Here is a 25,224-nt window from a genome sequence, read left to right on the forward strand (position 1 = left end):
ATCTGAGACTCCTGATCTCTGCCCTCGCAGCCAGAAACAAGTCAGCTTCAGTTCTTGATGCACATCATTTGGGACAGTTTAATCCAAGTCCCATCATACATCATCACACATATATATATCCTTTGACTTGTTCACACATGGAGAAATGTTTGACATGGTATATCTGGGAAGATGGATTGTAGGGAAAGTGTGTCAGGGACACAATATTTTTAGAGATGAATCCCAATGGATGGCTTTTAGCCCAGCAACAGGATCAAGAGAAAAGAAAAGAGGACAAGAGAGGGAAGAATAAGAAGAGACTTGTAGCTGCTGTACAAGAGACAGCCTTTAGGATTCATGTGGTGATATATAACGTTAATCACAAAATAACAACTTCTTAAAAGACTGATTTGACATCTGGCAGAAAGTGAGAAATTATACAATTCTCATGTCTGTGTGTTAAATATTAACCCACAGTAAGCTGCCAGTTAGCGTAGCTTAGCTTAGCATAAAGACTGGACACGGTTAACCTGGCTCTGTCTAAAGGCGAAATCTGCCTAGCAACAGTGACCGTTAATCGGTAAAGCCCAAATAATGTGACAAGAAAAAAGGCATCATTGACAGAATTACGTTTTTTTTGTTTGTTTTTTTATCATGAAAGGTACAGTGTGAAAATGTGGAAATATATTAACTACATTTAAAAATATGTCTAATTAATGATATACCAATATGAATTAATCAGTGTGATGCCTTGAGCCACAAAAATTGCTAATAATATTAGGTTAGAAAAAAGAAATTTTTTTCCCCCAATTTAGCTTGACTTCTGGTATAAATCAGACCAAATTCTGGTCTTCTATAGCTCACGTTCATTTCTTCTGTTTTTTAAAAATGACTTAACTCCACTTCAAATTCATTGCTGATGTGGCTGCATTTTTTCCAGACTCTGCAGGCACAATTTACATTAAAATATTATACAGTTGCATAAAATGAAAATAAAAGTACCAATTAAGTCCAGTGCTTTAATAAATGTACTAAGTTACTTTCCAGCACTGGAGGTTAGTGTCTGTATTATTGTCTAATAATAACATCTGTGAAAGACACCAGAGGTGTTTGCACATTGAAATGATTCGACTCACCTGCAGACACAAAGAAGATTCCTGCGCTGAGGATGATGTTGTGGCGTGACTTGTAGAACTCACTGGCAGCTATACACAGGCCTCCCATGAAGAGCAGGATGACACTGAGGATGGGGAAGATGCTGGAGGCTCGCACCGCACCTGGAAATCAGCAGAGGATGGAAAGGAAAAAAGGAGGGGAATGAGTGCGAGAAGGGAGAATGGGATGTGATTTTGGGTGTTGAGGAGAACAGCCAACGGGGGGGAGAAAGGGGGGGGGGGGGGACAAATAAGGAGGGGAAATGGCGGAGATGAAAGAAGTGTTGAAACAAAGAGAGAAAAGCACATTAGAATCCATTTCAGCATCTGCTCCTTGTGTGTGAGCACATCCTAATCAACACCCCATCAGGCCTGTGAAAGACTCCATCAACACTGTCTAGTGAGTGTGTATCCCCACAGTAAGCCTGTTACCCAACCTTATGTAATCACACCGCTTCACTCGCCCTCGCCCTCTCTCTCTCTCTCTCTCTCTCTCTCTCTCTCTCTCTCTCTCTCTCTCTCTCTCTCTCTCTCTTTCTCTCTGCACACTTCTCCGCAGACAGCAGAGCTAACTGGCTGCTTTTTGAAGCCCCATGTGAATGGCAGTCAACACACGAGTGCTACGGGGCTCTGGCATGTATATCAGTTGGGCCGCAGTGCAGAGGCAGGCAGCCCTGTGTCCTTGAAGCAAAACAGCGTCCTTGCAGCTAATTATCAAGAAGCAAAAGCTGGAAAAAGGATATAATATCACCTCTGAGGTCAAGCCAGGGTCAGAAAAGAGCTACACCACGAGGTGTCTGGTAAACCCAGAGTCCTAGTGTAGTTTGAGACAGTTTTTAGGAAACAATGAAGTCTCCGAAACCTGAACATTTTTCAATTCACCTCCAGCTATCCTCCCTTCCTCCCTCCTCCCCCTCTCCCCTGTTTAACATGCACACTTAAACTTTCATCAGGCTGGTTAAATTTTCACCACTTCACCTCATCTCCCCACGTGGCTGCCGCCTCAGCACTTTCCCAGCTTCTCCCCAAAGTGCTGACGCCGGGCTGGGTGGCTCTGTGCTGAACTCGGCCGCCTGCAGCTCCGCAGGGACCCTGCCGGGGCTCCTGGCGGCCCATCTGCCTGCCTACCTGCTGCCATTCATCGCTCCCCCCTTCTCTCTAACAGGGATTCACTTATCCTCTACCCCTCCATAACACCCTGAGGCTTTGTGGCGCCCGGCCCTGGCTCAGTGGGAAAGCCACCCTGAGCCTACAGGCTGATAGGCCGCAGTCAACAGCTGCAGTGGAGGAGAGCGCCAAGCGGTGGCCACGGCTGGCTGGATCATCGCTCGCCCTCCGCTGAGCTCTCCACGGTAACCACATCGAGACCATGGATGGATGAAGGGAACTGGATACAGATTTGGAGGCAGGGACTTCATTCAGTGGCGCATGAAGCCAAAAAAAGTTCAACTTCAGTGCATATGGCTAGCTCTTCTAGACTTTCCAAATGTTATTAGACTGAATGAATCAAATCATGGCGATCATCATGAGAGACAAGCCATTCCACAGGGTCGTTGAGTTCAAAAACCTTTGTCTGCTGATTTATAGACATCTCTTTCACAATGTAAGTCTATGCGAAAAGTCTATCTGGGCCCATAGCATCAACGATGGACCGTTGTAACTCCACCATTTGGCACCTGATTTGGACGTCATCACACCATTGATCAAGCATTTATCGTGGCCTCCTTCAACTAGAAGTTGTAGGAGGTTGTTATCAGCCCATTCTATGGCAGATCACCATATATTTCACTTTCTTTTTTTTTTAGGTTCAGGCAGACAAACTATTTTTTAGTTTTTTAAATTAAAAAGGAGCCTAAGTCTTAAGATAGGTAAAACATCCTGGTTTAGATTATTTACCTTGAAATTATCTATAAATTGGCAAAACTTAGCAGCTACATTTACTTAGAAAGCATCATGGGTTGTCGTTTTTTATGATTATTCTGACACCACACAAATGGCCAATATCTTAATGTTAAAGAAGGTGATATATCAATTTTGTATCCATCCGCCAATTCAAATCTCCAACATTTAATGCAGGGTGTCAAACTGATCCAAACTGGTGTGTTTCTGCTTGGTTAGAACAGCGGCCCTTTCATGGATCAGTTTGAGTCTCAACATAACCTCATTTATGAAGGTAATAACAATAGCATAACTTATATACTGCATTGATTGGCTAAGCTCAGCCTGTCCTGTGAGGAAAGTCTGTAACTGTACTTTTTTTTAACCCCCAGTTATGACCGAAGAGCACTTCACAATTGTTTCAATGAAGCAGGTCGCCCACTAATCACAAGGTTTGACACCAGCTCCTCCTGTCCACAGGTAAAATCTCAGAGAACAACATACTGAACCCCAAATAGTTTCCGATGGGAATGCATTGTGTGTGACTGAGAGGTAAAGCCCTTTGTCCATTAAGGCAGAAAAGCGGTACACAAGTGCAACGCGGTGCATTTATCATTCATCACATCAACAAACAACTTGGTGGCTCGCTCACGCTTCAAGGAGCGCCAGCTTCATGCCGGCATGAGAAGATTAAACACATTTTATTTTCTGTAATATCCTGTAACTTTTAATGCAGTCATGTTGTGATATGATGTGAGAAAATGAAATTAAAATGTTGGTGAATATAAGAAGCATTGGTTTAATCATCCTACTTTTTCGGCTGTCCTTGCTTCTTTATTTATTTACCTTGGTATTAATTCACCCCCACAAAAATAAATAAATATTTATTCACCAATAAAAAAATAAAAAATAAACATTTTTTTTAAAATATATGCAGCAATAAATAAAAATATTTTAAAGCAATGCTTAATGCTTATGACATATTAATATATATTTTGAGTTATTTTTTATTTATTTATTTTTTATTTTTTTGGCAGCTTCTGACCTCAGGGACAGATATATATTGTATTATTTTATTTATTTATTATAATTATTATATATACATTAGCTTTTCTATCTTGTGTATAAAACCTTTTAACTTGTCTCAGTAACAACAGAGCTGTGTGTTTTATAAGCTACAGAGCGTTTTGCATCAGTGGCAAGCAGCTTTATGAATGTTTTTCTGACCCGACACAGTAGCGTCTCTGCTCCCTGTCTCACCTGTGCTCCTCCTGTCATCACTCAGCATTATGATGTGCTTATCACGTTCTTTAACCTTGACTCAAACTGCCCCGCTGACTGAGCTCCAATCTGTGTTATGGAGAAGACTTTACTCGCCGTCCTCCATCTTTCTTTTGTCTGTCTGTCTCTGTCTGCTGCACGCGTCTCGTCGTCTTTGTCACCCAGCAAATTTTTCCTTTCTCTTTCTTTCCATCTCTCACTTAATTCTCACTCAGTCAGTTTGAGAGATAAAGTGTCGTCTCGCCCTCCCCCCCTCCCACTTGTCTCCTTGCCGACCAGAGGGGATTGTGGGGTTTAGGGTTACCGGTGAGGTAAGTTGATTAAATATTAAGTTGTCCTGAGAGGTGACCCTGCTCCTGTGTCCCGCTCTAAATGCATCACTCTTCCTAAATTCACCCCCTCCGTCCCTCTGTCCCGTTAACCCTGAAGATATTGACACGGTCGTTCACAGCACATTACCTGAGAGAGGGCACCGGCGCACTTTTTCATCCATCACCTGCATTTACAGAGACAATAGAGGGACAGAGGGCCAGGCCAAATTTATTGATTGTTGACAGAAGGGCTGTTTAATAGGGCCTGATCTCAAGGTGATACCGCAGAGAGGTTTTGGTGCAGACAAATATGGAGAGAAAAGGGTTCAAACTTTAACACGGGATCATATAAATCACACCTCAGTTGTAGGACTTTAAACCTGATTACAAAGATGCAATTTAGCATATTCACTAAATCTGATCTCATTGTAGTCAGTATTTAGCCAAAAATATCACAGGGGATGTGTTTAATTTTGGTCCAAACTAACAGCAGTTTTATTTCTGAAAGCTGTTTCCAAACCATTATAATGGTACACAGCCTCATGCAGTAAATATTTGCTGTACATCTAATATAGGAGCAGCTGTAATTGTGCAAAAATAATAAATGCTAAAAACATAATGTTGCAATTTAAAAAACAACTGAATTTATTTATAGCACTGAAACCATTTGTCTCAGTTTATATAATCTAAATTTCCCCTTGGTACCTCAGTAGTCAATCAAATTGTGTAATTTCAAAAACTATAAAAAGAAAAATCTTCAACATCCCTGGGTTTCTGTCTGGCTGCAGACTTGCATCTTCCTCCTTGATTTTCTGTCGTCTCTCTATTGTCTATGATGAAGAAAATGTACAAAAATGCTTTTAAAATACAACAACACTATTTTCCTGCGGTCTCATTTCCCTGTACTTTACAACAGAAGTTGCAAGTGCAAAGTTATTATAATCCAATTAGTCAGTGCTGCCACAAATATCAGAATAATCCCCAGTATATTGATATTATGTTTTGTGATCAATTCTCAAACACCTTTTTTTATTTTTACCTGCAAGGATTGGTTGCACATAAAGTAGTGCTATGATGTTTGATGTTACTCCTATGATAAATGCAAATGATACTTAAATGTTATGCATAGGGAGGTTTTATGGAGGAACGTTTTTCTAATATTAATGATATGTATCGTGCTGCCAGATTCTTGCCAATAATCAACCCCAGTGGTTAGCAAAATAATATTAAGTATTATAACAGCATTCATCTTATGAGGCATATATTATTTGAACTCCTTAAAAACATGTTAAATCTAAAGACATGAGAACTCTGCAAGGCCTTCTCTGGGATCAGGTTTGCTTTCCTTGGGTTTGGCTCTACCTGGCTGCAGATCTTTCATGTCAGGACTCTGCATCACAATGACAGAGTGTGCGTATGGAGCTCAGACAGCCGTGTGTCCGAGCAGCTTGTTGCCGGGCCTGTGATGGAAGCTGCTAGCGGGGACAATAACTACGCCCCGAGGCAGCTTCTATCTGAAAGGACACCTATTTAAAATCAATCCTTTTTCAACACATTCAGGAGGTTTCACATCTTCACTCTCCATCCTTTAAGGATCCGCTGTCAGAGTTTTGGATCCCGCCTGGAGGGATGTTTAAGCACAGCAGCACCCCTGGGGGACGCAGGCAGAGAGACTGACAGGCTGACAGATAGACGGGGACGAGTCTCTGCTGTGGACGGGTTACTGCGGGAACAGGTCCATCATACTCTGTCTAACGGTGCTGCACAGTGTGAGACAAATATATAGATCTGTTGTATATGACCTCTCATTAGCATCAGCTGTTGGCTGATAATGTCAGCAATCTCTGACACATTGAATGTTTCTGACTGATGCACAGAAGCGCACACACACAGACATGAAATTAAATGCTTTTTTCTACTTGTTTCAGAAGCTCATGCCACTTCCATGCTGTATCCAATGACAGATAATGTCAATTAAAAGCTAAAAAATAAAAAACAACCTTCATAAATTTTAATCTTGAAGTAGGTAATAATTTAATTTCTACTATCCGAGAACAAGATTTCAAGGTCACATTTGAACCCATTTGACATCAGATTGTTGATACTGATGCATCATTGTGTAAGAAGTATTTGACTCTTGTAGCTGCTCATAGTGGAGCTAATTTTCTGTTAACTTTGTGCTTAAATATGAAAAAAAAAGCCTTTCAAAACTTTTCTGTGGTGCAACTTTAGTTACAGTCATTAACTGTAGAGTGTTCAGAGGAAGGCTGGTGAGTGGCGATGATCACAGCCAGGGTGACCCTCGAGCTGTTGGTATGTCTTGAGTCCTGAGTAAAAGCCGCGGTGACGCTCCTGTGTGGTAAAACTCTGTCAACCTGCAGCTGCTGGGAAACAACGACCCTGTCCAAATGAAAGCTTTGACCTCGGTGCTTATAGCTAATGACAGCGGCGACCTCTGCGGCGTCTTGTGTTTCTGAAGAACCTAGCCTCGGCCCACATGAAAGGAGGCTCTAGGGAGCCCTGTGATTAGTACTGAGGTCGCTGTTTTGATTTGGGTCGAGGTCGCGATCACAGAGAGCGCCACATCTTCTGTTTCTTCCCCCAGCAACACCCGCGTTCATGTGACACCCAGTCGGATATCGTTTCAGCTCTGAACTCGGTCTTTGACTTAATAATGGCTGCTTACAATTTTAAACATTTATTTTTATTGAGCACTGATAGTACAGGACATGTACATAAATACAACGTTCACAAAAGAAAACTTGGACCAATGCTCACATAATTATTTTTGTTTTTTGTATGAATTCTCCCCACCACCCAAAACATGTAGTAATAATGTAATGTAATAATAATACTTATACTTATAGTAAGGAAAGGGGGCACGGTGGAGCAGTTGGTAGCGCTCTCGCCGTGGGGCTGGTTAGTGTCTGTGTGGAGTTTGTGGAGCATCACAAAAACATGCATTGTTTTTATACTATATACTGCCTCCCTCTGGTCGGTCGGGGCGCCTGATGGGAGGGAGAGGAACCAGTGGGAAAAACGTGATCCTCCCAGGCTACGTCCTACTGGGGAAACTCCCCCTGTCAGGTGACAAGAAGCGGTCTGCTAACTCCTCATGTCCCAGAGGAAGCATGAGTCCAGTTTTCATTTGGACAGGGATATTGGATAAAAAATTTTAAAAAAATTGTAGTATGGAAAAACACAAAAACATAGGCTCACTATTGCTGATGTCATGTACTACAGTTCACATGGATGAATATCACAAGTGTAAATGCTAATGCTAGAGGGCTGCTAAGTGGTCTTAAGTTTACCCAAGTATGCCAGCACTGGATCCCAAACAGAAAATAATTTACCCCTAGATCCGCTGAGAGTGTATTTTATTTTCTCTAACTGTATGAACTACATTAGGTCATTAAACCACAGAGACACACTAGGTGGATTTTTAGATTTCCAATGTAATAAAATTATTCTGCGTGCAAGCAGTGTTGTAAAAGCAATGATGTTTTTATATATTTTCCTTATTGTAGAATATCTTCTGCCTGTTGTTCCAAATATGGCCATGGGTCAATATTAAGAGCTTCTGACAGTGTTTTAAAGATTGCAGACCAATAGGATGCTAGGGCTGAGCAAGACCAAAACATATGGGCTAGGTCAGCAGGAGTGTTTAGACACCTGTCGCAGTTTGCATCTGTTAGGGAATATTTTAGCAAGTCTGACGTTGGAGTAGTGAATGCGATGTAAGATCTTAAACTGTATTGTGCTTAATTTGGCACATGAGGTGCTGCCATTCACTCTCAGTAGAGCGCCTTCCCAAATGTCTTCCTCCAAGTCTTCTCCCAGCTCATCCAACCAGTCTGCCTTGATCTTTACAAGAGTTGTATTTTTAAAAGAAGATATACAGTTATTGAATCTTGAAATAAGTCATTTAAAGCTGAAAGTAATTTCTAACAAAGCATCTAAACCAGAAGGTGATGATATGTATGGAAAGTTGGGGACATGATGCTGAAGAAAGTGGCCGACTTGGAAATATCGAAACAGGCTCGACCAAGGAAGGCCAAATTTATGTGATAAGTTATCAAAGCTCACGAAAATGTTTATATACATATCTTTTAATTTATAAATGCCTTGTCTTTGCCAGAGAGTAAATTCTGAGTCTGATTTAGCTGGGAGGAAAATGTGATTATTTTGTATGGGACTTAGATGGAGAAGATTATTAAACCTGAAGTTACGTCTAAATTGAGACCATACTTTGAGGGTATTCATGACTACTGGATTGTTGGTGTATTGAGAGATAGAGATGGGAAGGCTGGAGGTGAGCCATTCCTAGACATTTGGAACGGTAGAGCATTGTGTTGTATTCGAAGAGCCAGGTCATTAACAGGATAACATTCACTTTTGCTAAAATTAAATTTGTACCCAGAAAAAGCACCAAATCTCCTCAACGCATGGATCACATGGGGGGCGCTTGATACAGGGTCTGATACATACATTAATAAATCATCTGCGTACAGAGATACTCGATGCTCTTCTGTTGTCTTTACCTAGCTTAAGCAATAGGGTAATTGATGCTTCAGTCAGTGTCTGTGGATGGGATCCATGGGACTCATTAAAGTAACACCAACTTGTGTGGTGGGAGCTTTCCATATCATTAGCATAAGGCTACAGCAAAATAGCAGTTTTCAGATTATTAGCAAGCTAATTTGTTATTTTCATACTTTCTGGAGGCTGGCTTGTTTTTAATCTAGTAAATCTAAATCATTCACAATTGCTATTATGAATCATCGGTCGTAGTAAAAGTATTCAATCCAGAGAAAATGTGGTATTTCGGTGTATATAACATTTATACGAGTACACATTATATCATTAGATTTTTCTTACAAGGAGGATTTTACTTGAGTTGCAGTTCTTTGAAGTGAGGATAATTTTGAACCATTTTCTTTAGGGAATGATCAGATTATTTTCTTCATTGATCGATTGATTGTTTGGTTTGTAAAAATAGTGAGAAATGTTGTCACAGATAACTAGAGCCCAAAGTGACACTTTCACAGTCCACCTCAACATTATTACGGAGGCATTACAATTCTTACAATTATTAGAAGGAAAGTTTTTGTTAATTGCTTAATCGCAAAGCCACTCAGCTGTTATTGTCGCTACATTTTGTGTACAATAACCTTACATTTTTAAGTGACTAAAGCTGTCAAATAATTGTAGTGCAGTACAGTAAAAAGTGCATTTTTCTTCCAGAGTGTAATGTATCTACATTTACATTTATAGTACAAATAATATAAAGCTGAGAGAAAGTTTAGAGAGAATCTTTGAAGAGAAAAAGACTAAATTAAAATCTTTTCTCAATATCCTCACTGAATTCTTTTTACACAGTTTGCTTGTGATGACTGACATGTTTCTGTTTGCCACCACTGTCACTGGTTGTTTTTCTGTCAGTAAACCGAAAATTAGTGAATTGGCACACGAGTTTACTTTCCCCCAGATGGCGGAAATCTCATCGACTTTATTTTATTGAGCAAGAACACTGAATATTGACACTATTTGGTTTCCCTGATCCTTCACACACATACACACACACACGTAGGGAGAGAAGAGTAGTTACAGAGACGATGCGAGACTCTACAAGTTATGGCTCAAATAAACTTCCAAAACTGTTTATTTTGAGAATCCACACCCGCTTTGAATGTTATCACACGTGAGGTTGTTACGAGGACAACGTGTGTAGTCGAAGTGACGTTATGTCAGTAATGTAAAACGTGACACGCGGAAGGTAAGTGATGTTACCTCAGATAACATCGTTGACAGAGTCAAGAGGAGGAGCAGAAGTCTGGTTTTCTCTCAAACAACTTGAATAACAAAATGCTGAAATGTTATTATGGAATTTTCATTAAAGACCGCCTTTAAGGGTCTTTTTCTGTTAATTTGTGTCAAAAAAAGATGAATTCCTTTTTAACTAATGACAAATGTAAAAATACAATACAGAGATTGCTTTTCAAATGAGCAATGAATCTTGTATTAAATAAATAGTTCAACATTGTAGGAAATGTGCCTATTTAGTGTCTTACTAATAGTTAAATAAGAGATGTCTGTAGGGTAAATATGAAGCTGGTCAGCTGGAAATGGGGAAAAGCTAGCCTGGCTCTCCTTAAAAACACAACTTTAAGCTAATTTGATTTTCATACAGTTTAAACAAACAAATGTGTTAATTAGAGACCTTTATTCCATCGTAATATTATCTATAAGAAACTCTGAATTTCCTCCATGTCTGCACAGACAGTATGTGGCTCCGCCCGGCCTGTTGGTGGCTGCACCGGGGCAGGAGGAGCTGTAGTAATGAGTGATGAAGGCCGATTAGCCCCGCCCATCGCTGTCGTCCTGCCAGCGTGCGTGCCAACCTGCTCCCAGAGACACAGGGTGAGAGCGGATACTGTGTGTACTGTATTGATTGGCACGGCTGCAGCTCAGGCTGGTGTCTGAGCGCTGGCACTCTTCAGCGCTGGCTGACAAACAACTTAATGAGACTCAACACCCATGCAGGCCTGTGGCTTCTGCAGCAGCTCGTCCTCCTCAATGCCACCGTGGCTGCACCCATGCAACCGGAGTAACAGATAGTAAATAATCTGAATATTTAGTTTCATGCACTGCAACTAAGACTCACTCTGATTTCCCAGAACACCAAGAAACACACACACACACACACACACACACACACACACACACCAGCAAAAGTCCACAAGATGACACGAAAAGTGCCACTAATGACCTTTTGCTGGTATGAGCAGGGAGCTCTGGATGCTGGCAACATGGAGGGAAGGTGCACACTGTTCATCTGCATATGAATACAACCCATACTGCAATGACACAAAGATGGTTGAGAATCAGCAGAGGCCATTTATGATTTTTGATTCTGTCTGTATAAACCACTTGTTATGTTTACCATTCCATGTTGGTATCATTTTTTCTGCACAGCCTCACCTATATGACCTGATAATTATTTTATTTATTTTATTATTTTATTCTTACTGGATCAACATTTTAATCACAAAAAAAAGCAAAAAAACATAAAATCAGATTTTTAAAATATACTCTCAAAACCACAATCATACTTAATGAATAATTTTAAATGTTGGTTGTAAATATAACATATAAGAGGTAAAATGAGGAGAACATCTAGTTCTATATTTTCATACCAAATATATACGAACTTATCTCTGGTTTTATTTCGCCTACCATCATCATCAAACAAAAACTGGCATGGGATTCAAGCCAGAACTTTAGAGGAAAGCTGACGACAGGAGACACAATCCTGAAGGTTTTATGTCATGAAGGAGTGAAAATGATTTTTTGTGTTTGAACTTTAGGTAACTTCATGGTAAGTGTCATGGAGGAAAAAGCAAAACAAAAACAGAAGTTAACTCTCAATTTATGTCATATATTATGCCTCCTCCGCTCTTCAGCTTGAAGTTTGTTGTGTAATGTTGCGTTTAAAAAACAAATCAGAGAGTGAAGGGCACATGCAAGGCAACACTAATGGCATGAAGGTGATACGTTGATGCTAAATCAAGGGCACAAACTATTAAATCAGCTGCTTTTTTAATTTTTTGTCTTCCATGACGCCTACCGGGCTCTGTGGCTCTTTGCTTTCTATTATTAATTATTAAAAAAATACAAGGTCACATTTATGGCAAACTACATTATACAGCTTAAGCCTCGACTTGTTATATTTCACTGACATCCATTAAAAAAAACGCACGGACATAACACAAACAGTAACACAAACAGCAACACCACACACGTACTGTACATGTGGATGAACATGCACTCTGTCCTCTCCACAAAGACGTCTCTCTGCTCCCTCTCTGTCTCTCTTACTTTCTCTCCCTCTCTCTTTCATTGACAGGGTTGAGAGGAAATTAGCATTGGCTCTTAATCAGCCTCCCCCAGCCCAGAATGTGCTGATGTGCAGGACAGGGTCATGCTAATCAGGTGTCTCAGCTCCCAGGCACATTGATTTAATACTACAAACGCTTATTAATCCCCTCCACACCTCCTCCTCCTCCTCCTCTTCCTCAATACTGAGCCCTTGCATCGTCCTCGTCCTGACCAAGAGGCTTGTTGCCCCTCAACCCAAACTTTCACCTTCCCCTCCCTAATCAACCCTGGCATCAAACATCCACAAAACATCTCTGGGAGAAGCTGCCGAGTGCGTTAAAATGTGTGAAACAATGTGCATAAACAAAGGAAATTAGCTTTGGTGGCTAAATTCAAAAATTTGCAAGAATGCTTACGCAGCGTTGAGGCTGCATCTAAAAGCTTATGTGTCCTGACAACACACCTCGCAGGCAGAATGCAATTTGACTTTGAATTGATTAGAAAATAAATGCAAGTCTCACTCACTGGCATTTATAAACTGGAACCAGAGTGAGAGCCCAGATGTTCAGATTTGACGTTTTTAAGACACCTCTGGGAATTCATTAACAAGTTATCTTCTGTCCCATTGTTTGTACCGGTATTTATTCATTTAGGTTGTCTTGCTTGTTTAATTTTGCATTTCTCATAACCTCGAATGGAAATCCACTTATTGTTTAAATTCTTCATTAAAATAAGTGACGTCATCTGAACAGTAAAAGTAATTTCTCTCATTGAGCAAATCCAGGGTGATTGGGATTTGTTCATTGTTCCTTTAAAACATGAATCTACAACCACTAAAAATCTCTCCCAGACTACATTTATTGCAGATTGTGTTCGCAGACTTTCTCCTGAACTGAATCATATGTCATGATCAGAAACAATCAAAAGCACCACAGAGTATAAGGCCAAAAAAGAGTGTTTGCCTGCCGAGTCACACCAGAGAGATACGAACACAAAGAGGGAATTTTATACTTAAAAGACTGAAAATTTAGAGCACAAACACTTGATTTGTCTGGCTTCTGTGTGTGTGTGTGTGTGTGTGTGTGTGTGTGTGTGTGTGTATGCATGTGGAAGCTGCATGACGCCCTCAAACAAGCAAAAATCAAAGAGAAGAGAAACACCATCCAAACTTTCCCATCACAAATGATAAATCTCTTTGTCTCTGTATTTGCATCATGAAATACTTTTAAAGATCTGAAATCAACACTTCACGCACAAACAAACACCAGCCTGAATACGTAAACTTGTACACAGTGGTGGAATGTAAACAATCAGATTTACTAAAGCAGGGTACTTTGCTTGGGTATTTACATTTTCTGCAGCTTTTTACTTTTACTCCACTACATCTACAGCAGATATATCTGCTGGTAATATGTAGGTAAACATGAAAGGTCTCTAGTTTATGGTTGTAACATTTCATGAGGGTGTGATTGTCCTAGAGGTCACAACAAGGTTATTTTATACAGCAAGGTCAAGTTTCTGATGCTGCTTTAATGCAATTCACAGATTGTTCAGGCAACCCAATATGCAGAAATATCTAAATTCATTAGGTGAAAATATCCTGTTATGATTTCTGCTTCAAACATGGTAAAAGCATCCGGTATGTCTGTAAAGTGGAGACTCATGGGTACCCAACGCACCCATTTCCATTCAGAAATCTCCAAGTCAAAAGGTCAAGGGATCCCTTTGAAAAGGACAGTGTCACTTTTTCCCTCGCTAAAAATTTGCCAAACTTTGGAGCGGTATTTCACCCCTTCCTGACAACCTTCTAGTTTCTCATTCATACTAATGTCTTCTCTGCAGCTTTAAGTCCAATAAAGTGTCTGAAATAAAGTATTAGTAAAAATGCTAAGGGGTTAAGCTAAATAAACGGTTAAAAACCCTCTGGGATCGGTGGAAAAGTCATTGTTGCAAAGCTGAAAACAGCTGTTTTCTGACTTTTAAGATCTATAGAATATGATGCTAAAATGTTAAAATGAGCACAACCTGAAACATCAGCAGTAAAATGCAACAAACACAGCAGTAATATTAATACAAAAATTATCAGAAATAATAGAAAAACACTGATAGGAAATATTTTACTGCACAATAAGAACTTTTACTATTGATACCTACAAACTTTTAGTTAAGTTTAAGATCTGAAAACTTCTTCCACCACTGGATGTACACGGAGGAAACATACATACTGCTACACTATTAAAGCCCAGTAGTCGTCCCACTGCTCTGTCATATTAACATAACGGAGACACGCACACACATACACACACACACACACACACATAGACTGACTGATGGTTCAGTGGAACACAGTTAAAGAGCTCCCTCACACTGAAATCACGTCTTATGACAGGCCCGCTCAGACAATTAAGGTTCCCTCCACAGAACACATTTCAATTACTGTAATTACCCTCCACTCCACTGCTGATGTCCCCACAGATCACGCCTGAACTTGTGCGTGACAGCCACAGCCGAGCGTGGCCAAAATCACACGTCAGCAGGGCAGAGAGCAACACACTGAGCGGCTTCAGCGCACGTTTTTATCTTTGAATACATTAATCTAACAATTATACTAATATAAACTGCTTAACACTGGGATCACAAATATTAAGAGATATATTTTAGCATTTTTTTAATGCTTTTTTGAGAAAGAGACAAGGTCTTAAAGTGGGGAGAGAGGGGAAGACATGCAGCTAAGGGCCCTCGGCCGGACTGAGTCACCAGGACATCCAAGAGATCACAGACATTAACTTATACTTAAAGACAACTTTAAACAAGGTTCAATAAGAATACAAATTAATTCGACCAATTAATTTGGACAAAATACTGTGCTAAGAAGTCATAATTGTCCCATTTAGTCCTCCTTTTTTAAAACAAAAACAGGATAATTTTCACAAAATTATGAATTAATTATTATAATTATTATTTATAAAACTAGTGCAGTGCCCGTAGGAAGTATGTATTTGTATAATAGGAGATTAAGTAGAAAAAACACTTACTTTTCATAAGGTACCCACACCATCCAGCACATACACATTGATATTCGCTGGAAGCTATTCGTATATTATTGGAAAATCAAACCTTGTAGCGTACTTTAAAACTCCAAAAGATAGGTAGGCTAAATAGACTTACAGATGAGATGAGTCAGACGTGGAAATCCAGAGTGAATTGTGTTACTGACCAGGTGTAGGCCTATCACACAATGGGGCGGAGCTCCCCTAAAAGGCGTCCAATCAGAAACAGTGCAATGCCACAACACGTCCTACGTAAATAATGATATTTTGAAAAATGAATTAGAAAATCTTCAAAATTGAGAATGCACACCTTCGTGCCATGCACAAGCCACATATGAAATCTTAGGTCAGTCAACAGTCAGCAGGTATGCCCTAGACACACATCCACACATACAGTCACTTCTTGCTTTTATGGATAGCTATACCAAATATTAAATATATATTTTTTATGAATTTAATATATATATTTTATTTATTATTATTAGTTGTAGTAGTAGTAGTATTACATTCTTTTTAATTACTGTCACAAATAAATCACCTGATTCAAATTGAGTAAATTAAATTTAAATTGGTTGAAGACTTCATAAAGTTGACAACAGACAATCAAAGCTTCATTCATATACCTCAGTACAAACTTTTATTGACAAAAAAAGACATTTAGTCTGGCTTTAAATGCTCCAAAACTCCACGGGGTACATTTTAGTGGACTGGGATCATCCTCCAGTAGCAGTTTACACAACCACAAATGGTTAAATACAACAATCCAAAGTGTAAATCAGGTTTTATGACCTAGAAATAGTATGCACACAAAGCACATTTGCATCAGGTGTCTCGTACAGAATCTGTTTTCATTGTTCTGTATCAGCTGGAGGTCATTTTGCTTTTTCCTGCATGTGGGTCATCTTTACTCCCGGCCTGTGACACTAAAACTGCTCTTATTTTGAAATGTTTTGCACAAACAGTCAAAGCCTTCAGCTTTATATTTGAAGATGAAGCATATAATTTGCCGTTTTCTCACAGCGGTGGGACTTTTCAGGCTGTTACAGCTGATGAATAAATGCGTGCATGTAAAAATGCTCGCTGTCTTTTGATGATGCCCCAGTGACAGTAGAAACACTGTGTTTTCTAATCTCGCTTTAATACGAGGACACACTCTCTCACCTCTGTGTTTTACAAGCTGCTGTGTCTCTATATTCCCCGTTAATAAGATATAAAGTTAGAGTGCTAGCACTCACTCGGTCAACCAGGACAAAAATGATGTGCTTTTAATTTATTGCCCCGTGTTTGTGTGTGTGTGTGTGTGTGTGTTTTATGCATCAGTCGATGGATTCCTTATTTGTTGCCTTGGACACAGGAGGAAGAACAGGAGGCTCAATGTCATCGTGACCGACCGGGACACCAGCAAACACACACACACACACACACACACACACACACACAGGAGGAGCTGTAGGAGAACTTCTCTGTCTGACTGATTATAACCAAGTAAGATTATTCAAGTACTGTACTGAAGTATGTCTTTTCCCTTTTATGCAACTTCATACTTACTCCATGAAATTTTAGAGGTAAATATACTTTTTATTGCACTACATTCATCTGACAGCTTTAGTTACAGTTTTCATCCCCTTCCTGTCCAGTGAAAACCATGTATCTGAAGATGTGTTGATTTTAAATGTTTCTGATAACCTGGAGGATGTTTTCCTTTATATGTTGAGAAAATTCTCCAACTTCCTAAGCTAAATAAACTGGTCTTAGGTGTAGTGGTTAGCACATTTGCCTCACAGCAAGAGGGTTGCAGTTTTGCCTCCGTGTGACACTGTGACACAGTCCAAAAACATGCAGCTTAGCATGTTTAATTGGTGACTCTAAATTGCCCATAGGAGTGAATGAGAGCATAAATGGTTGTCTGTCTCTATGTGCCAGCCCTGCGATAGTCTGGTAACCTGCCCTGGACAGGTTGTACCCCGGTGGGGTAAAGAAAAATGCATCAATCTTTGAAAGCTAAGGATCTGTGTTAACCACCAGATCCTCCTCTCTTCACTCGCAGAACTTGGTATCTCAGGTTCTGCCCTCCGATGGTTCGCGTCCTACCTATCAGGGAAATCTTTTTGAGTATCTTGGAAGGGAGAAGTGTCCAAACTACAAAACCTTTCCACTGGGGTGCCTCAAGGATCAGTGCTTGGCCCCCTTCTCTTCTCAATTTACACCACCTCACTTGCCACAATCATCTGCAATCATGGCTTCTCATACCATTGTTATGCCGATGACACCCAGCTGTTCTTTTCCTTCCCACCAAACGACCCCACACATCTCCACATGGATGACAGAACACCACCTTCAGCTTAACCTTTCAAAGACGGAGCTCCTTGTCATCGCACCCCGTCCGACTTTATATCAGCCTATCAATCTTCAGATTGGATCCATGCAACTTGTACCCACAAGCTCTGCACGAAACTTGGGTGTCATGATTGATGACCAACTGACCTTCAAGGTTCATGTATCCTCAATTGCCCGATCTTGTCGATTCGCCCTGTACAACATCAGGAAAATCAGACCCTATCTGACCCAGCAATTGACACAACTCCTGGTTCAGGCCCTAAACTACTGCAACTCGCTACTGGCGGGTCTTCATGCATGCGCCACCAGAACTCTGCAGATGATCCAGAACGCGGCTGCACGTCTGGTCTTCAACCAGCCCAGGAGAGCACATGTCACTCCGCTCCTCATCTCTCTGCACTGGCTCCCAGTCACAGCCCGCATCAAATTCAAAGCCTTGTCTCTTGCCTACAAAATAGCAACGGGCACAGCCCCTTCTTATCGAACTCCTTTGTTCAGATTCACAAACCCTACCGTTCACTACGCTCCTCGAGTGAAAGACTTCTGGCTCCACCACTGAAGGCCTCTGCATCTCAAACCAGACTCTTCTCCTCTGTAGTGCCTCGGTGGTGGAACGAACTTCCAAACTCCATCCATTCCGCTGAGTCCTTCTCAGTCTTTAAGAAGAGACTGAAGACCCTACTCTTTACTGAACACCTTCACTCTTGATCTACACTGACGACTACGACAAGTATCGCACTGACCGCTCTTGTGACCTATAAAGCACATGTGTCCTTATGGACTCGAACTTAACCCACGGCACTTACTCTTGCTATGTTTCTTGACTTCATCCTTGCTTGTGTTGTATTACTCTCATTTGTACGTCGCTTTGGATAAAAGAGTCTGCTAAATTACATTGTAGAATTGTACCCTGCCTCTCACATAATGTCACCTGTATGTGTGCTGTATAATAACAACCCATACTGTAGATTAATCTACCCATCAGATTATAAAGGAGTTAAAATGAACATCACCATAAACATTTACATCAGCAATAATACACGGTCGCCCATAAAGTTGGAATCATTTTGAAGAGATGGATTGATAGAGTTTTGAAAACGTACATTTTATCTGTCACAATCATTTCATGAAAATAGATTTAAAAAATATTTTATTCCAACTTTATGGGCGACTGTGTACTAATGCTAAACAGTTATAATAGTAAAACACTGATTGAGTATTATTCTACCAGTGAGTACTTACTTTAGGTACATTTTTACATATTCTCAACAAAGTAAGATTTTTAATGCAAGAGTTTGTATATTTGTATTCACAGTCTAGTATTAGTACTTTTGCCTAGTAATTGATCACAATACATTTCACCACTACAAATTATCTACCCATGTGATAACCCCATCTCATGTGATCACATTAAAGCCTCACACACACACACACACACACACACACACACACTCTTACAAACTGTGCAGTCTCTGTGCTGTAGACGAGCCCATGTTGCTGCCCTCCCTGCCCCTGCTCTGCCCCACAAGCCCCTGCGTGTCCCGCCCCAGACCCATTGATTTTATTGGGCGACGCCAAAGCCAGTTCAGGCCAGTGTCCAGTCTGCCGCAAGGCCTCAGGGTGACCCAGGCTCTGACAGGCCTGCCCTTCTGTCATCAATGTCAGCGAATACTCTCAGATGAACGCATGCAAGCACCAGGGGCGAGGATTACCGTCGGCTCTGGGCAACAACACCCGGGAAAGTTCATAAGAAAGTTAATTGAGGGGGTAGCAATGGCCCAGATACTGTAACAGAATATACTTTAAGTATCATATTATAGGATGGAAGTGGGACACACAGCTGGCTGAGGAACAACGGAGCGCTTTGTGATCTGACAACAAGCAAATACGCAGCCTGAAGCAGCAGAAAATGTGGCCAGTGAGTGAGAGAAACCCACACCAGCCTTTATAAAAACCATAAAACAACAAGTTTCATTAAATGAATCAGCAGCGAAACGATGGAAGAGGTTTTTATTTTACAGCTGAAACAATTAATCTAATCGTCTCAGTCACTAATTCAAGGAAAATTAGAGATAAAATGCCAAATTCTCTTTGGTTTCTGCCTCGCACATGTGCAGATTGTCTGCTTTTTTCTTTTTTCTTTTTATAACTTTGTAAAGTGAATATATTTGGGCATCTGAAGACGACTCCATGGACTCTGGGAAGTCGTTACAGATGTTTTTTTCACTGCTGTTTGACTTTTTATGGACTCATCAATTAGTGTAAGTAAAATAATCATAACCTGCATCCCTTAAAACAACCAAAAGTGTATAATAAATTGTGGTAAAACTGGATTAAAAAAAGTGCATTTTTTGCAGCTTCTGGTCACCACAATACTTACACATGCGCAAAGAGGATTTGACAGCTGACTAAATTAACTGAAATAGACCGTTACCTTGATTAAAACTACAGATTTCTTGTTTGAAAAGTTGCAGTTTATACCTAATGCACATAAATCAGAGAAAAGCAGTTGCAGCCAGTTTAATAAATGATCTGAACAACTAATATCAGAATTCAGTGTTTCCCCTACATTTATTCAATTCAATTCAAGGTGTGCCGCTGCTTAAATTTCCCATGAAATGTGCGCCACTAATGATTTCTACTTGCACTGTGTGAGCACAACAACACACACTTGTTTTGAGTCATCAACGAGCGCATCAAATCCTGTCTGACCCTCTTAGGACATCCATGTAAAAGGTAACGTTCAAGCTTATTACTACGTTAGCCACAAGCTAACATTAGCTAACAGTTAAAGTTGTTTAAATCACACTAAACTGTGACTTACTGTTTTGAAAAACTTCCTTGTCGCTAAACACAAGCCGCTTTCAAAATAAGAGCGCAGTGTGTTAACAGAATTGAACACAGAATTTACAAAAAGACTGTCAAAATAAGATGCCTTAAATATACAAGAACCCTTATTCTCCTTTAAAATAATTCTTAAAATAGGCAATGATTAAGTTCAGTGTATATGATGGACTAGTGGAATTAGATCTGTGGGAGGCCACTAAATTTGGGCTTTTATGGAAAAAAAACACTGGCTGGCTGCTCCATGTCCTAGTCCTGGAAAACATGTTGACAGCAATTAAAAATGACACAGTATTGGATAACAAAGATTTTATAATACGGTATCTCCCGACTGTGAAAAATGTTATGTGAGGTGTTTGCTCTCATTTAGCTCTCAAAGTGCACAAGATTGATGCATTTTTCTTTACCTGCTTGACTGTTTGGACTGAGACTCCAATCTTCCTCAGAAGTGTGATTACTAGTCCTTAAATTAAATTCATTATTGACGTGGACTTAAAATCATTGTTTTATTTTATGGCTTTGGTGCCCTGGTTTTTGGCCTTTGTGCCCTCAAAAAATTGATGACACAAAAGGCCAAGTGGCCTTGGCCCTAAAATGACGAAATTCCAGGCCTGGCAGGTACTCAGACTTTTCTGACTTCCCTAGCGACTATTTTTCAAAAAAGCAACTAGAGACACACGTGCGCATGGTTAATCATGCAAATTAGGCAATGGCGTCATTTAGCGACTTGGACAGCCAAGTTTTAGCTACTTCCCTTACTGAGGAGTTGGCAACACTGCTCATGGCCACGGATACAGCAGCACCTCTGCTGAAAAAAAATCTAGGGGAAACACTGGAATTGTTGTTTTTATTGCTATTATTTATTATTAGTGTTGTTTTTTCAGTTAACTGATAATGTTGACAATGATGCTGTATTATTATGATGATATATACACCACTATGCATGATCTTCCTCTCTATATTACGGTGAATTTATGTCGTTCATCTTAGCATTAGTAGCTTGCATAACGGGGCGTTTTCTTCCCCTCTTTCTTCTCTCTCAGCTGCTTAGCGCCCAGTAGAGCAGTGGATGATGGGAGCTCCGACACGGCATGATCTAAAAACCCACTGGCGCTTTAGTGTGCCTCAGCTGGCTTATATAACCCCGTGTGGATGTGCAAACTGCCTTGCTATTGGGAGAGCTCACGGAACAGACACACAAACGCACAGAGAAGCTACTGATATGTGTGTGTGTGCGTGTGTGCGTGTGTGTGATCATAAGGACAGCAGTGTGTTTGATGTGGGTGCATGTTTAGAAGAATATAGTCTGATTTGTGTGTCCTCCGTTCAGCAACAAATATCTCCCTCCTCTCTACGCTGTTTGATGACATCACCAGCGTGTCCCCTCTAATTTTTTATTTCTTTATTTTTTTTGGACCGGCGAGTTCCCCACTGATGTCACTTCCGTCGAGGCCTTCACCTGAAGTGACATCATTTCTGTTGCATAACCATCCCCCTCCTCTCCATCTCCTGCATGTGAGAGCGGAGACAGCTTTTCTCTGTCTTTTGCTGCCCAGAGGTGCCGTGAAACTCGTCATTATGGAAATACCAGGTGTGTGTCCGTGAAATGGAAATGGGCCGATATAAAAATACATCACAGGGGTTTAATACGGAGACACCCAGGGAGATGCTGCAGCCTCTCTGACCTCTTCATGCACCCTTTTAAACAGCTTAAAGGGACTGTACACCACATTCAGAACATTAATATATCAGTAAACAATATTTAACTGGTAATGATGTAGTGGAATAAAAGTTATGATTCCTCTGTGTGTTTTAATCTGAGCTTCTCTGTTTTTGTGGCAGCAGTTCCAGCTGCACGTGCATGTTAGCGCATGTGAGTCCCTGTGTGTCCCACTTGTTGCTGCTCTGCACCGCTCTTATTCAGCGGTTATCACTGATGACATCTTCCTGACCCACAGACTGTCTGAGGTGGTCTCAGCACTGTTAATATGATTGCTAGCTGCGATCTTGAGAGCCATGTGCAGGCACTCAATACCCTTTGAATTCCATGCACAGCCACTTGAAAGGCAACCTATTATGCTTTTGCATATTTTATGCCGTATATATAATACTACAATGTCAAATGTTCATATTAAACATGGCCAAAGATTTAAATAATGCAGTAATCCCTGTGAGCGAAAACCTCACGTTCTCACCATTCTGTAAACACTTGCCAGCTGTTTTTTCGGCTCAAACAGACTCGGGCCTGGTTTTTACTTGCCAGCTTTGAGAGATTTTGAAACCAAAGTTGACAAAAACAGAAGAAATGAAGTTTGTGTGCTGCTGTTGACCTGACTTTGTGAGACTTAATATAGTTACTGACTGTCTTCGCTCATGTCAGTAATGGAGCATGTTTTATTTTATTTTATTGTCAGTATAAGCACAACTCTTGGCCCCTTGACCCTTAGAGTGTCTTTCTCTTTGTACTCTCCATTTTTCCCTCTATCTCCTACTTCCTGAGGAGGATGATGCACAAGCAGCTGTCTTGCTTGTCACGGTTTTGTCCAAAGTTGCTTGTAAATAAATCTATTTGATGCTTTACAGGCACAAAAATTGCATTGCCAATTAATGTATAAACCATGTTCACTTCCTCTTTTATTTGAATACAGGTAACGACATCTCTGTACACCTCTATTGGCAAGAATATCTATCTATATGCAACAATGTGCTTCAGGCATGTAGCTGCAGTGTTTACCTTACATAATGCTACATGTAGCTACATGCTAACATCGTGGAAACTTATATTTGGTTTGCCGATGTTAATTTTTCCCGATTTGTGGATCACATTTCTGCTGGAACTTTTTCGATTGTGTAGTTTTTGATTAAGAAGCTTTTACTGGGGATTTTTCATGACAGTAAGTGCCGCTACAGTCATGCGGAAGAACTGGAAAAACTGTCCAATCAGAGCAGACTGGGCTTTTTTGGGAGGGAGGGCTTAAAGAGACAGACGCTACAACCGACTGACTCAGACAGAGGTTTGCAGCAGCCATGGGCAGTATGAGTAAGATGTGTTTTCTGAACATTAAAGCATGTAAACATATTCAAATAGAACCCAAAATACAAGTATGAACCTAATGGACCCTAATAAGTCTATGCTGTGGTCTCCCTTTCAGAAACTGTACAACTCCTGACATGAAATATTCCGGGTGTGAGGGTGAAGAGAGGCAGAGTGTGAGAGACAGCGATCGAGAGAGGCCTGACCTATATAAGAAGGAGGCTGAAATATTTATGGATGTGAGTGTCCTAATTGGCAAGCCACTGGGAGCACTGCGGCCTCCTCTTCCAATCACAGCCCAAGAAGAGGTGAACACACAAACACTCACACATACACAAACGAGTGTCGGTGGTCCGAGGGCCCGAGCGAGGCCTCTGCCCCGCGACCCTGTCAGCCACAGCCTGAGAGACGGCTCTTTATAGAGACAGATCTGCCTTCGCCGCGGCTCCGGCATTGTTAGAATCATTACCAGAGCTGTTATCATAACCGTCCTCTCTGGCACATATGGACGGGAACAACCGCTCAGAGCGGTAAGTCAAACACAGCCTAATTGGCTGGGCTTAATCTCCAGCACTGTCACGCACTGCTCGGCTCTCTGAGAGGCCTCAATTACTGTCCCCGCTGATGGAGACGAGGAGACGGACACTTTCTGACTTCTAGTTTTTCAAACCACTGCAGGCTGCAGCGGGTCGAGGGAGGAGAGAGGGGGAGGAGGGGGTGTACCACATCAGGCATCAGCATGGACTAGAGTTACAGAATTATGAGACATATTATCACATATACCAAAGAAATGTTAGTACATAGTACATTTGAATCTACCACCGAACTGTCTCTTTCTCTGGTTGTGCTGCATTAATTCTGGGAGGGTTTTTTTTCCAAAAACTGTCCATCATGTGCTAGTGTAATAGAAGTGTTATGTTTAATTGTTGTTGTCCTTTAAATGTGTTAATCAGCCCTAAACAACTCCAACAACCCTACACACTGTCAAAACACTTGAGCTACCACACTCACATGTCACATATTGCGTATTTAACACATGTAGAAAAAGAAAATGAGGCATTGTGGTTTAACAAGCAGCCCGTCTACATTTTGGAGATATTTAATGACATCAACATCCTAACGTTATCCCTGATGACTGACCATAGAAGTCCCATCCTCACATTGAAGATGAGGGCTTCGCACACCCTCCAACTCTCTGAATGCATGTTAGGTTAACAAAAGCAAGAATAACATAACTAAGACAGTTTTGGAGTAATTTCTCCCTTTTTGTCCAAGCCAACGCATTCGGCATCAGTCTCTCCACTGAACACACAAATGAACATGAGACCACCATCGAATTACAAATTCCAACTGCAATGTAATGACTGTATTATTAATATATCTTACTATGTTACATCTGTCTGTCTGTCTGCCTGTATGTCTACTGTCCAAAATGTTCCTCTGTTAAAGCTGTTTTAACAGATTGCCTCACAACAAAG

The 25,224-nt window shown here is 40.7% G+C and overlaps 1 protein-coding gene across 1 annotated transcript in view; it reads right to left on the reverse strand.

Moving 5' to 3' along the window:
- The window catches only part of cacng2a (calcium channel, voltage-dependent, gamma subunit 2a), a 72,591-nt gene that overhangs the window by 2,183 nt on the left and 45,184 nt on the right, over nucleotides 1–25,224 (reverse strand). The window contains exon 3 of the mRNA XM_059347946.1: nucleotides 1,116–1,256. Within this exon, the coding sequence (XP_059203929.1) occupies nucleotides 1,116–1,256 (141 nt within the window). The remainder of the gene's footprint in view (nucleotides 1–1,115; nucleotides 1,257–25,224) is intronic.

Source organism: Centropristis striata, chromosome 13, assembly GCF_030273125.1.
Source record: "Centropristis striata isolate RG_2023a ecotype Rhode Island chromosome 13, C.striata_1.0, whole genome shotgun sequence".
NCBI classification, from domain to species: domain Eukaryota; kingdom Metazoa; phylum Chordata; class Actinopteri; order Perciformes; family Serranidae; genus Centropristis; species Centropristis striata.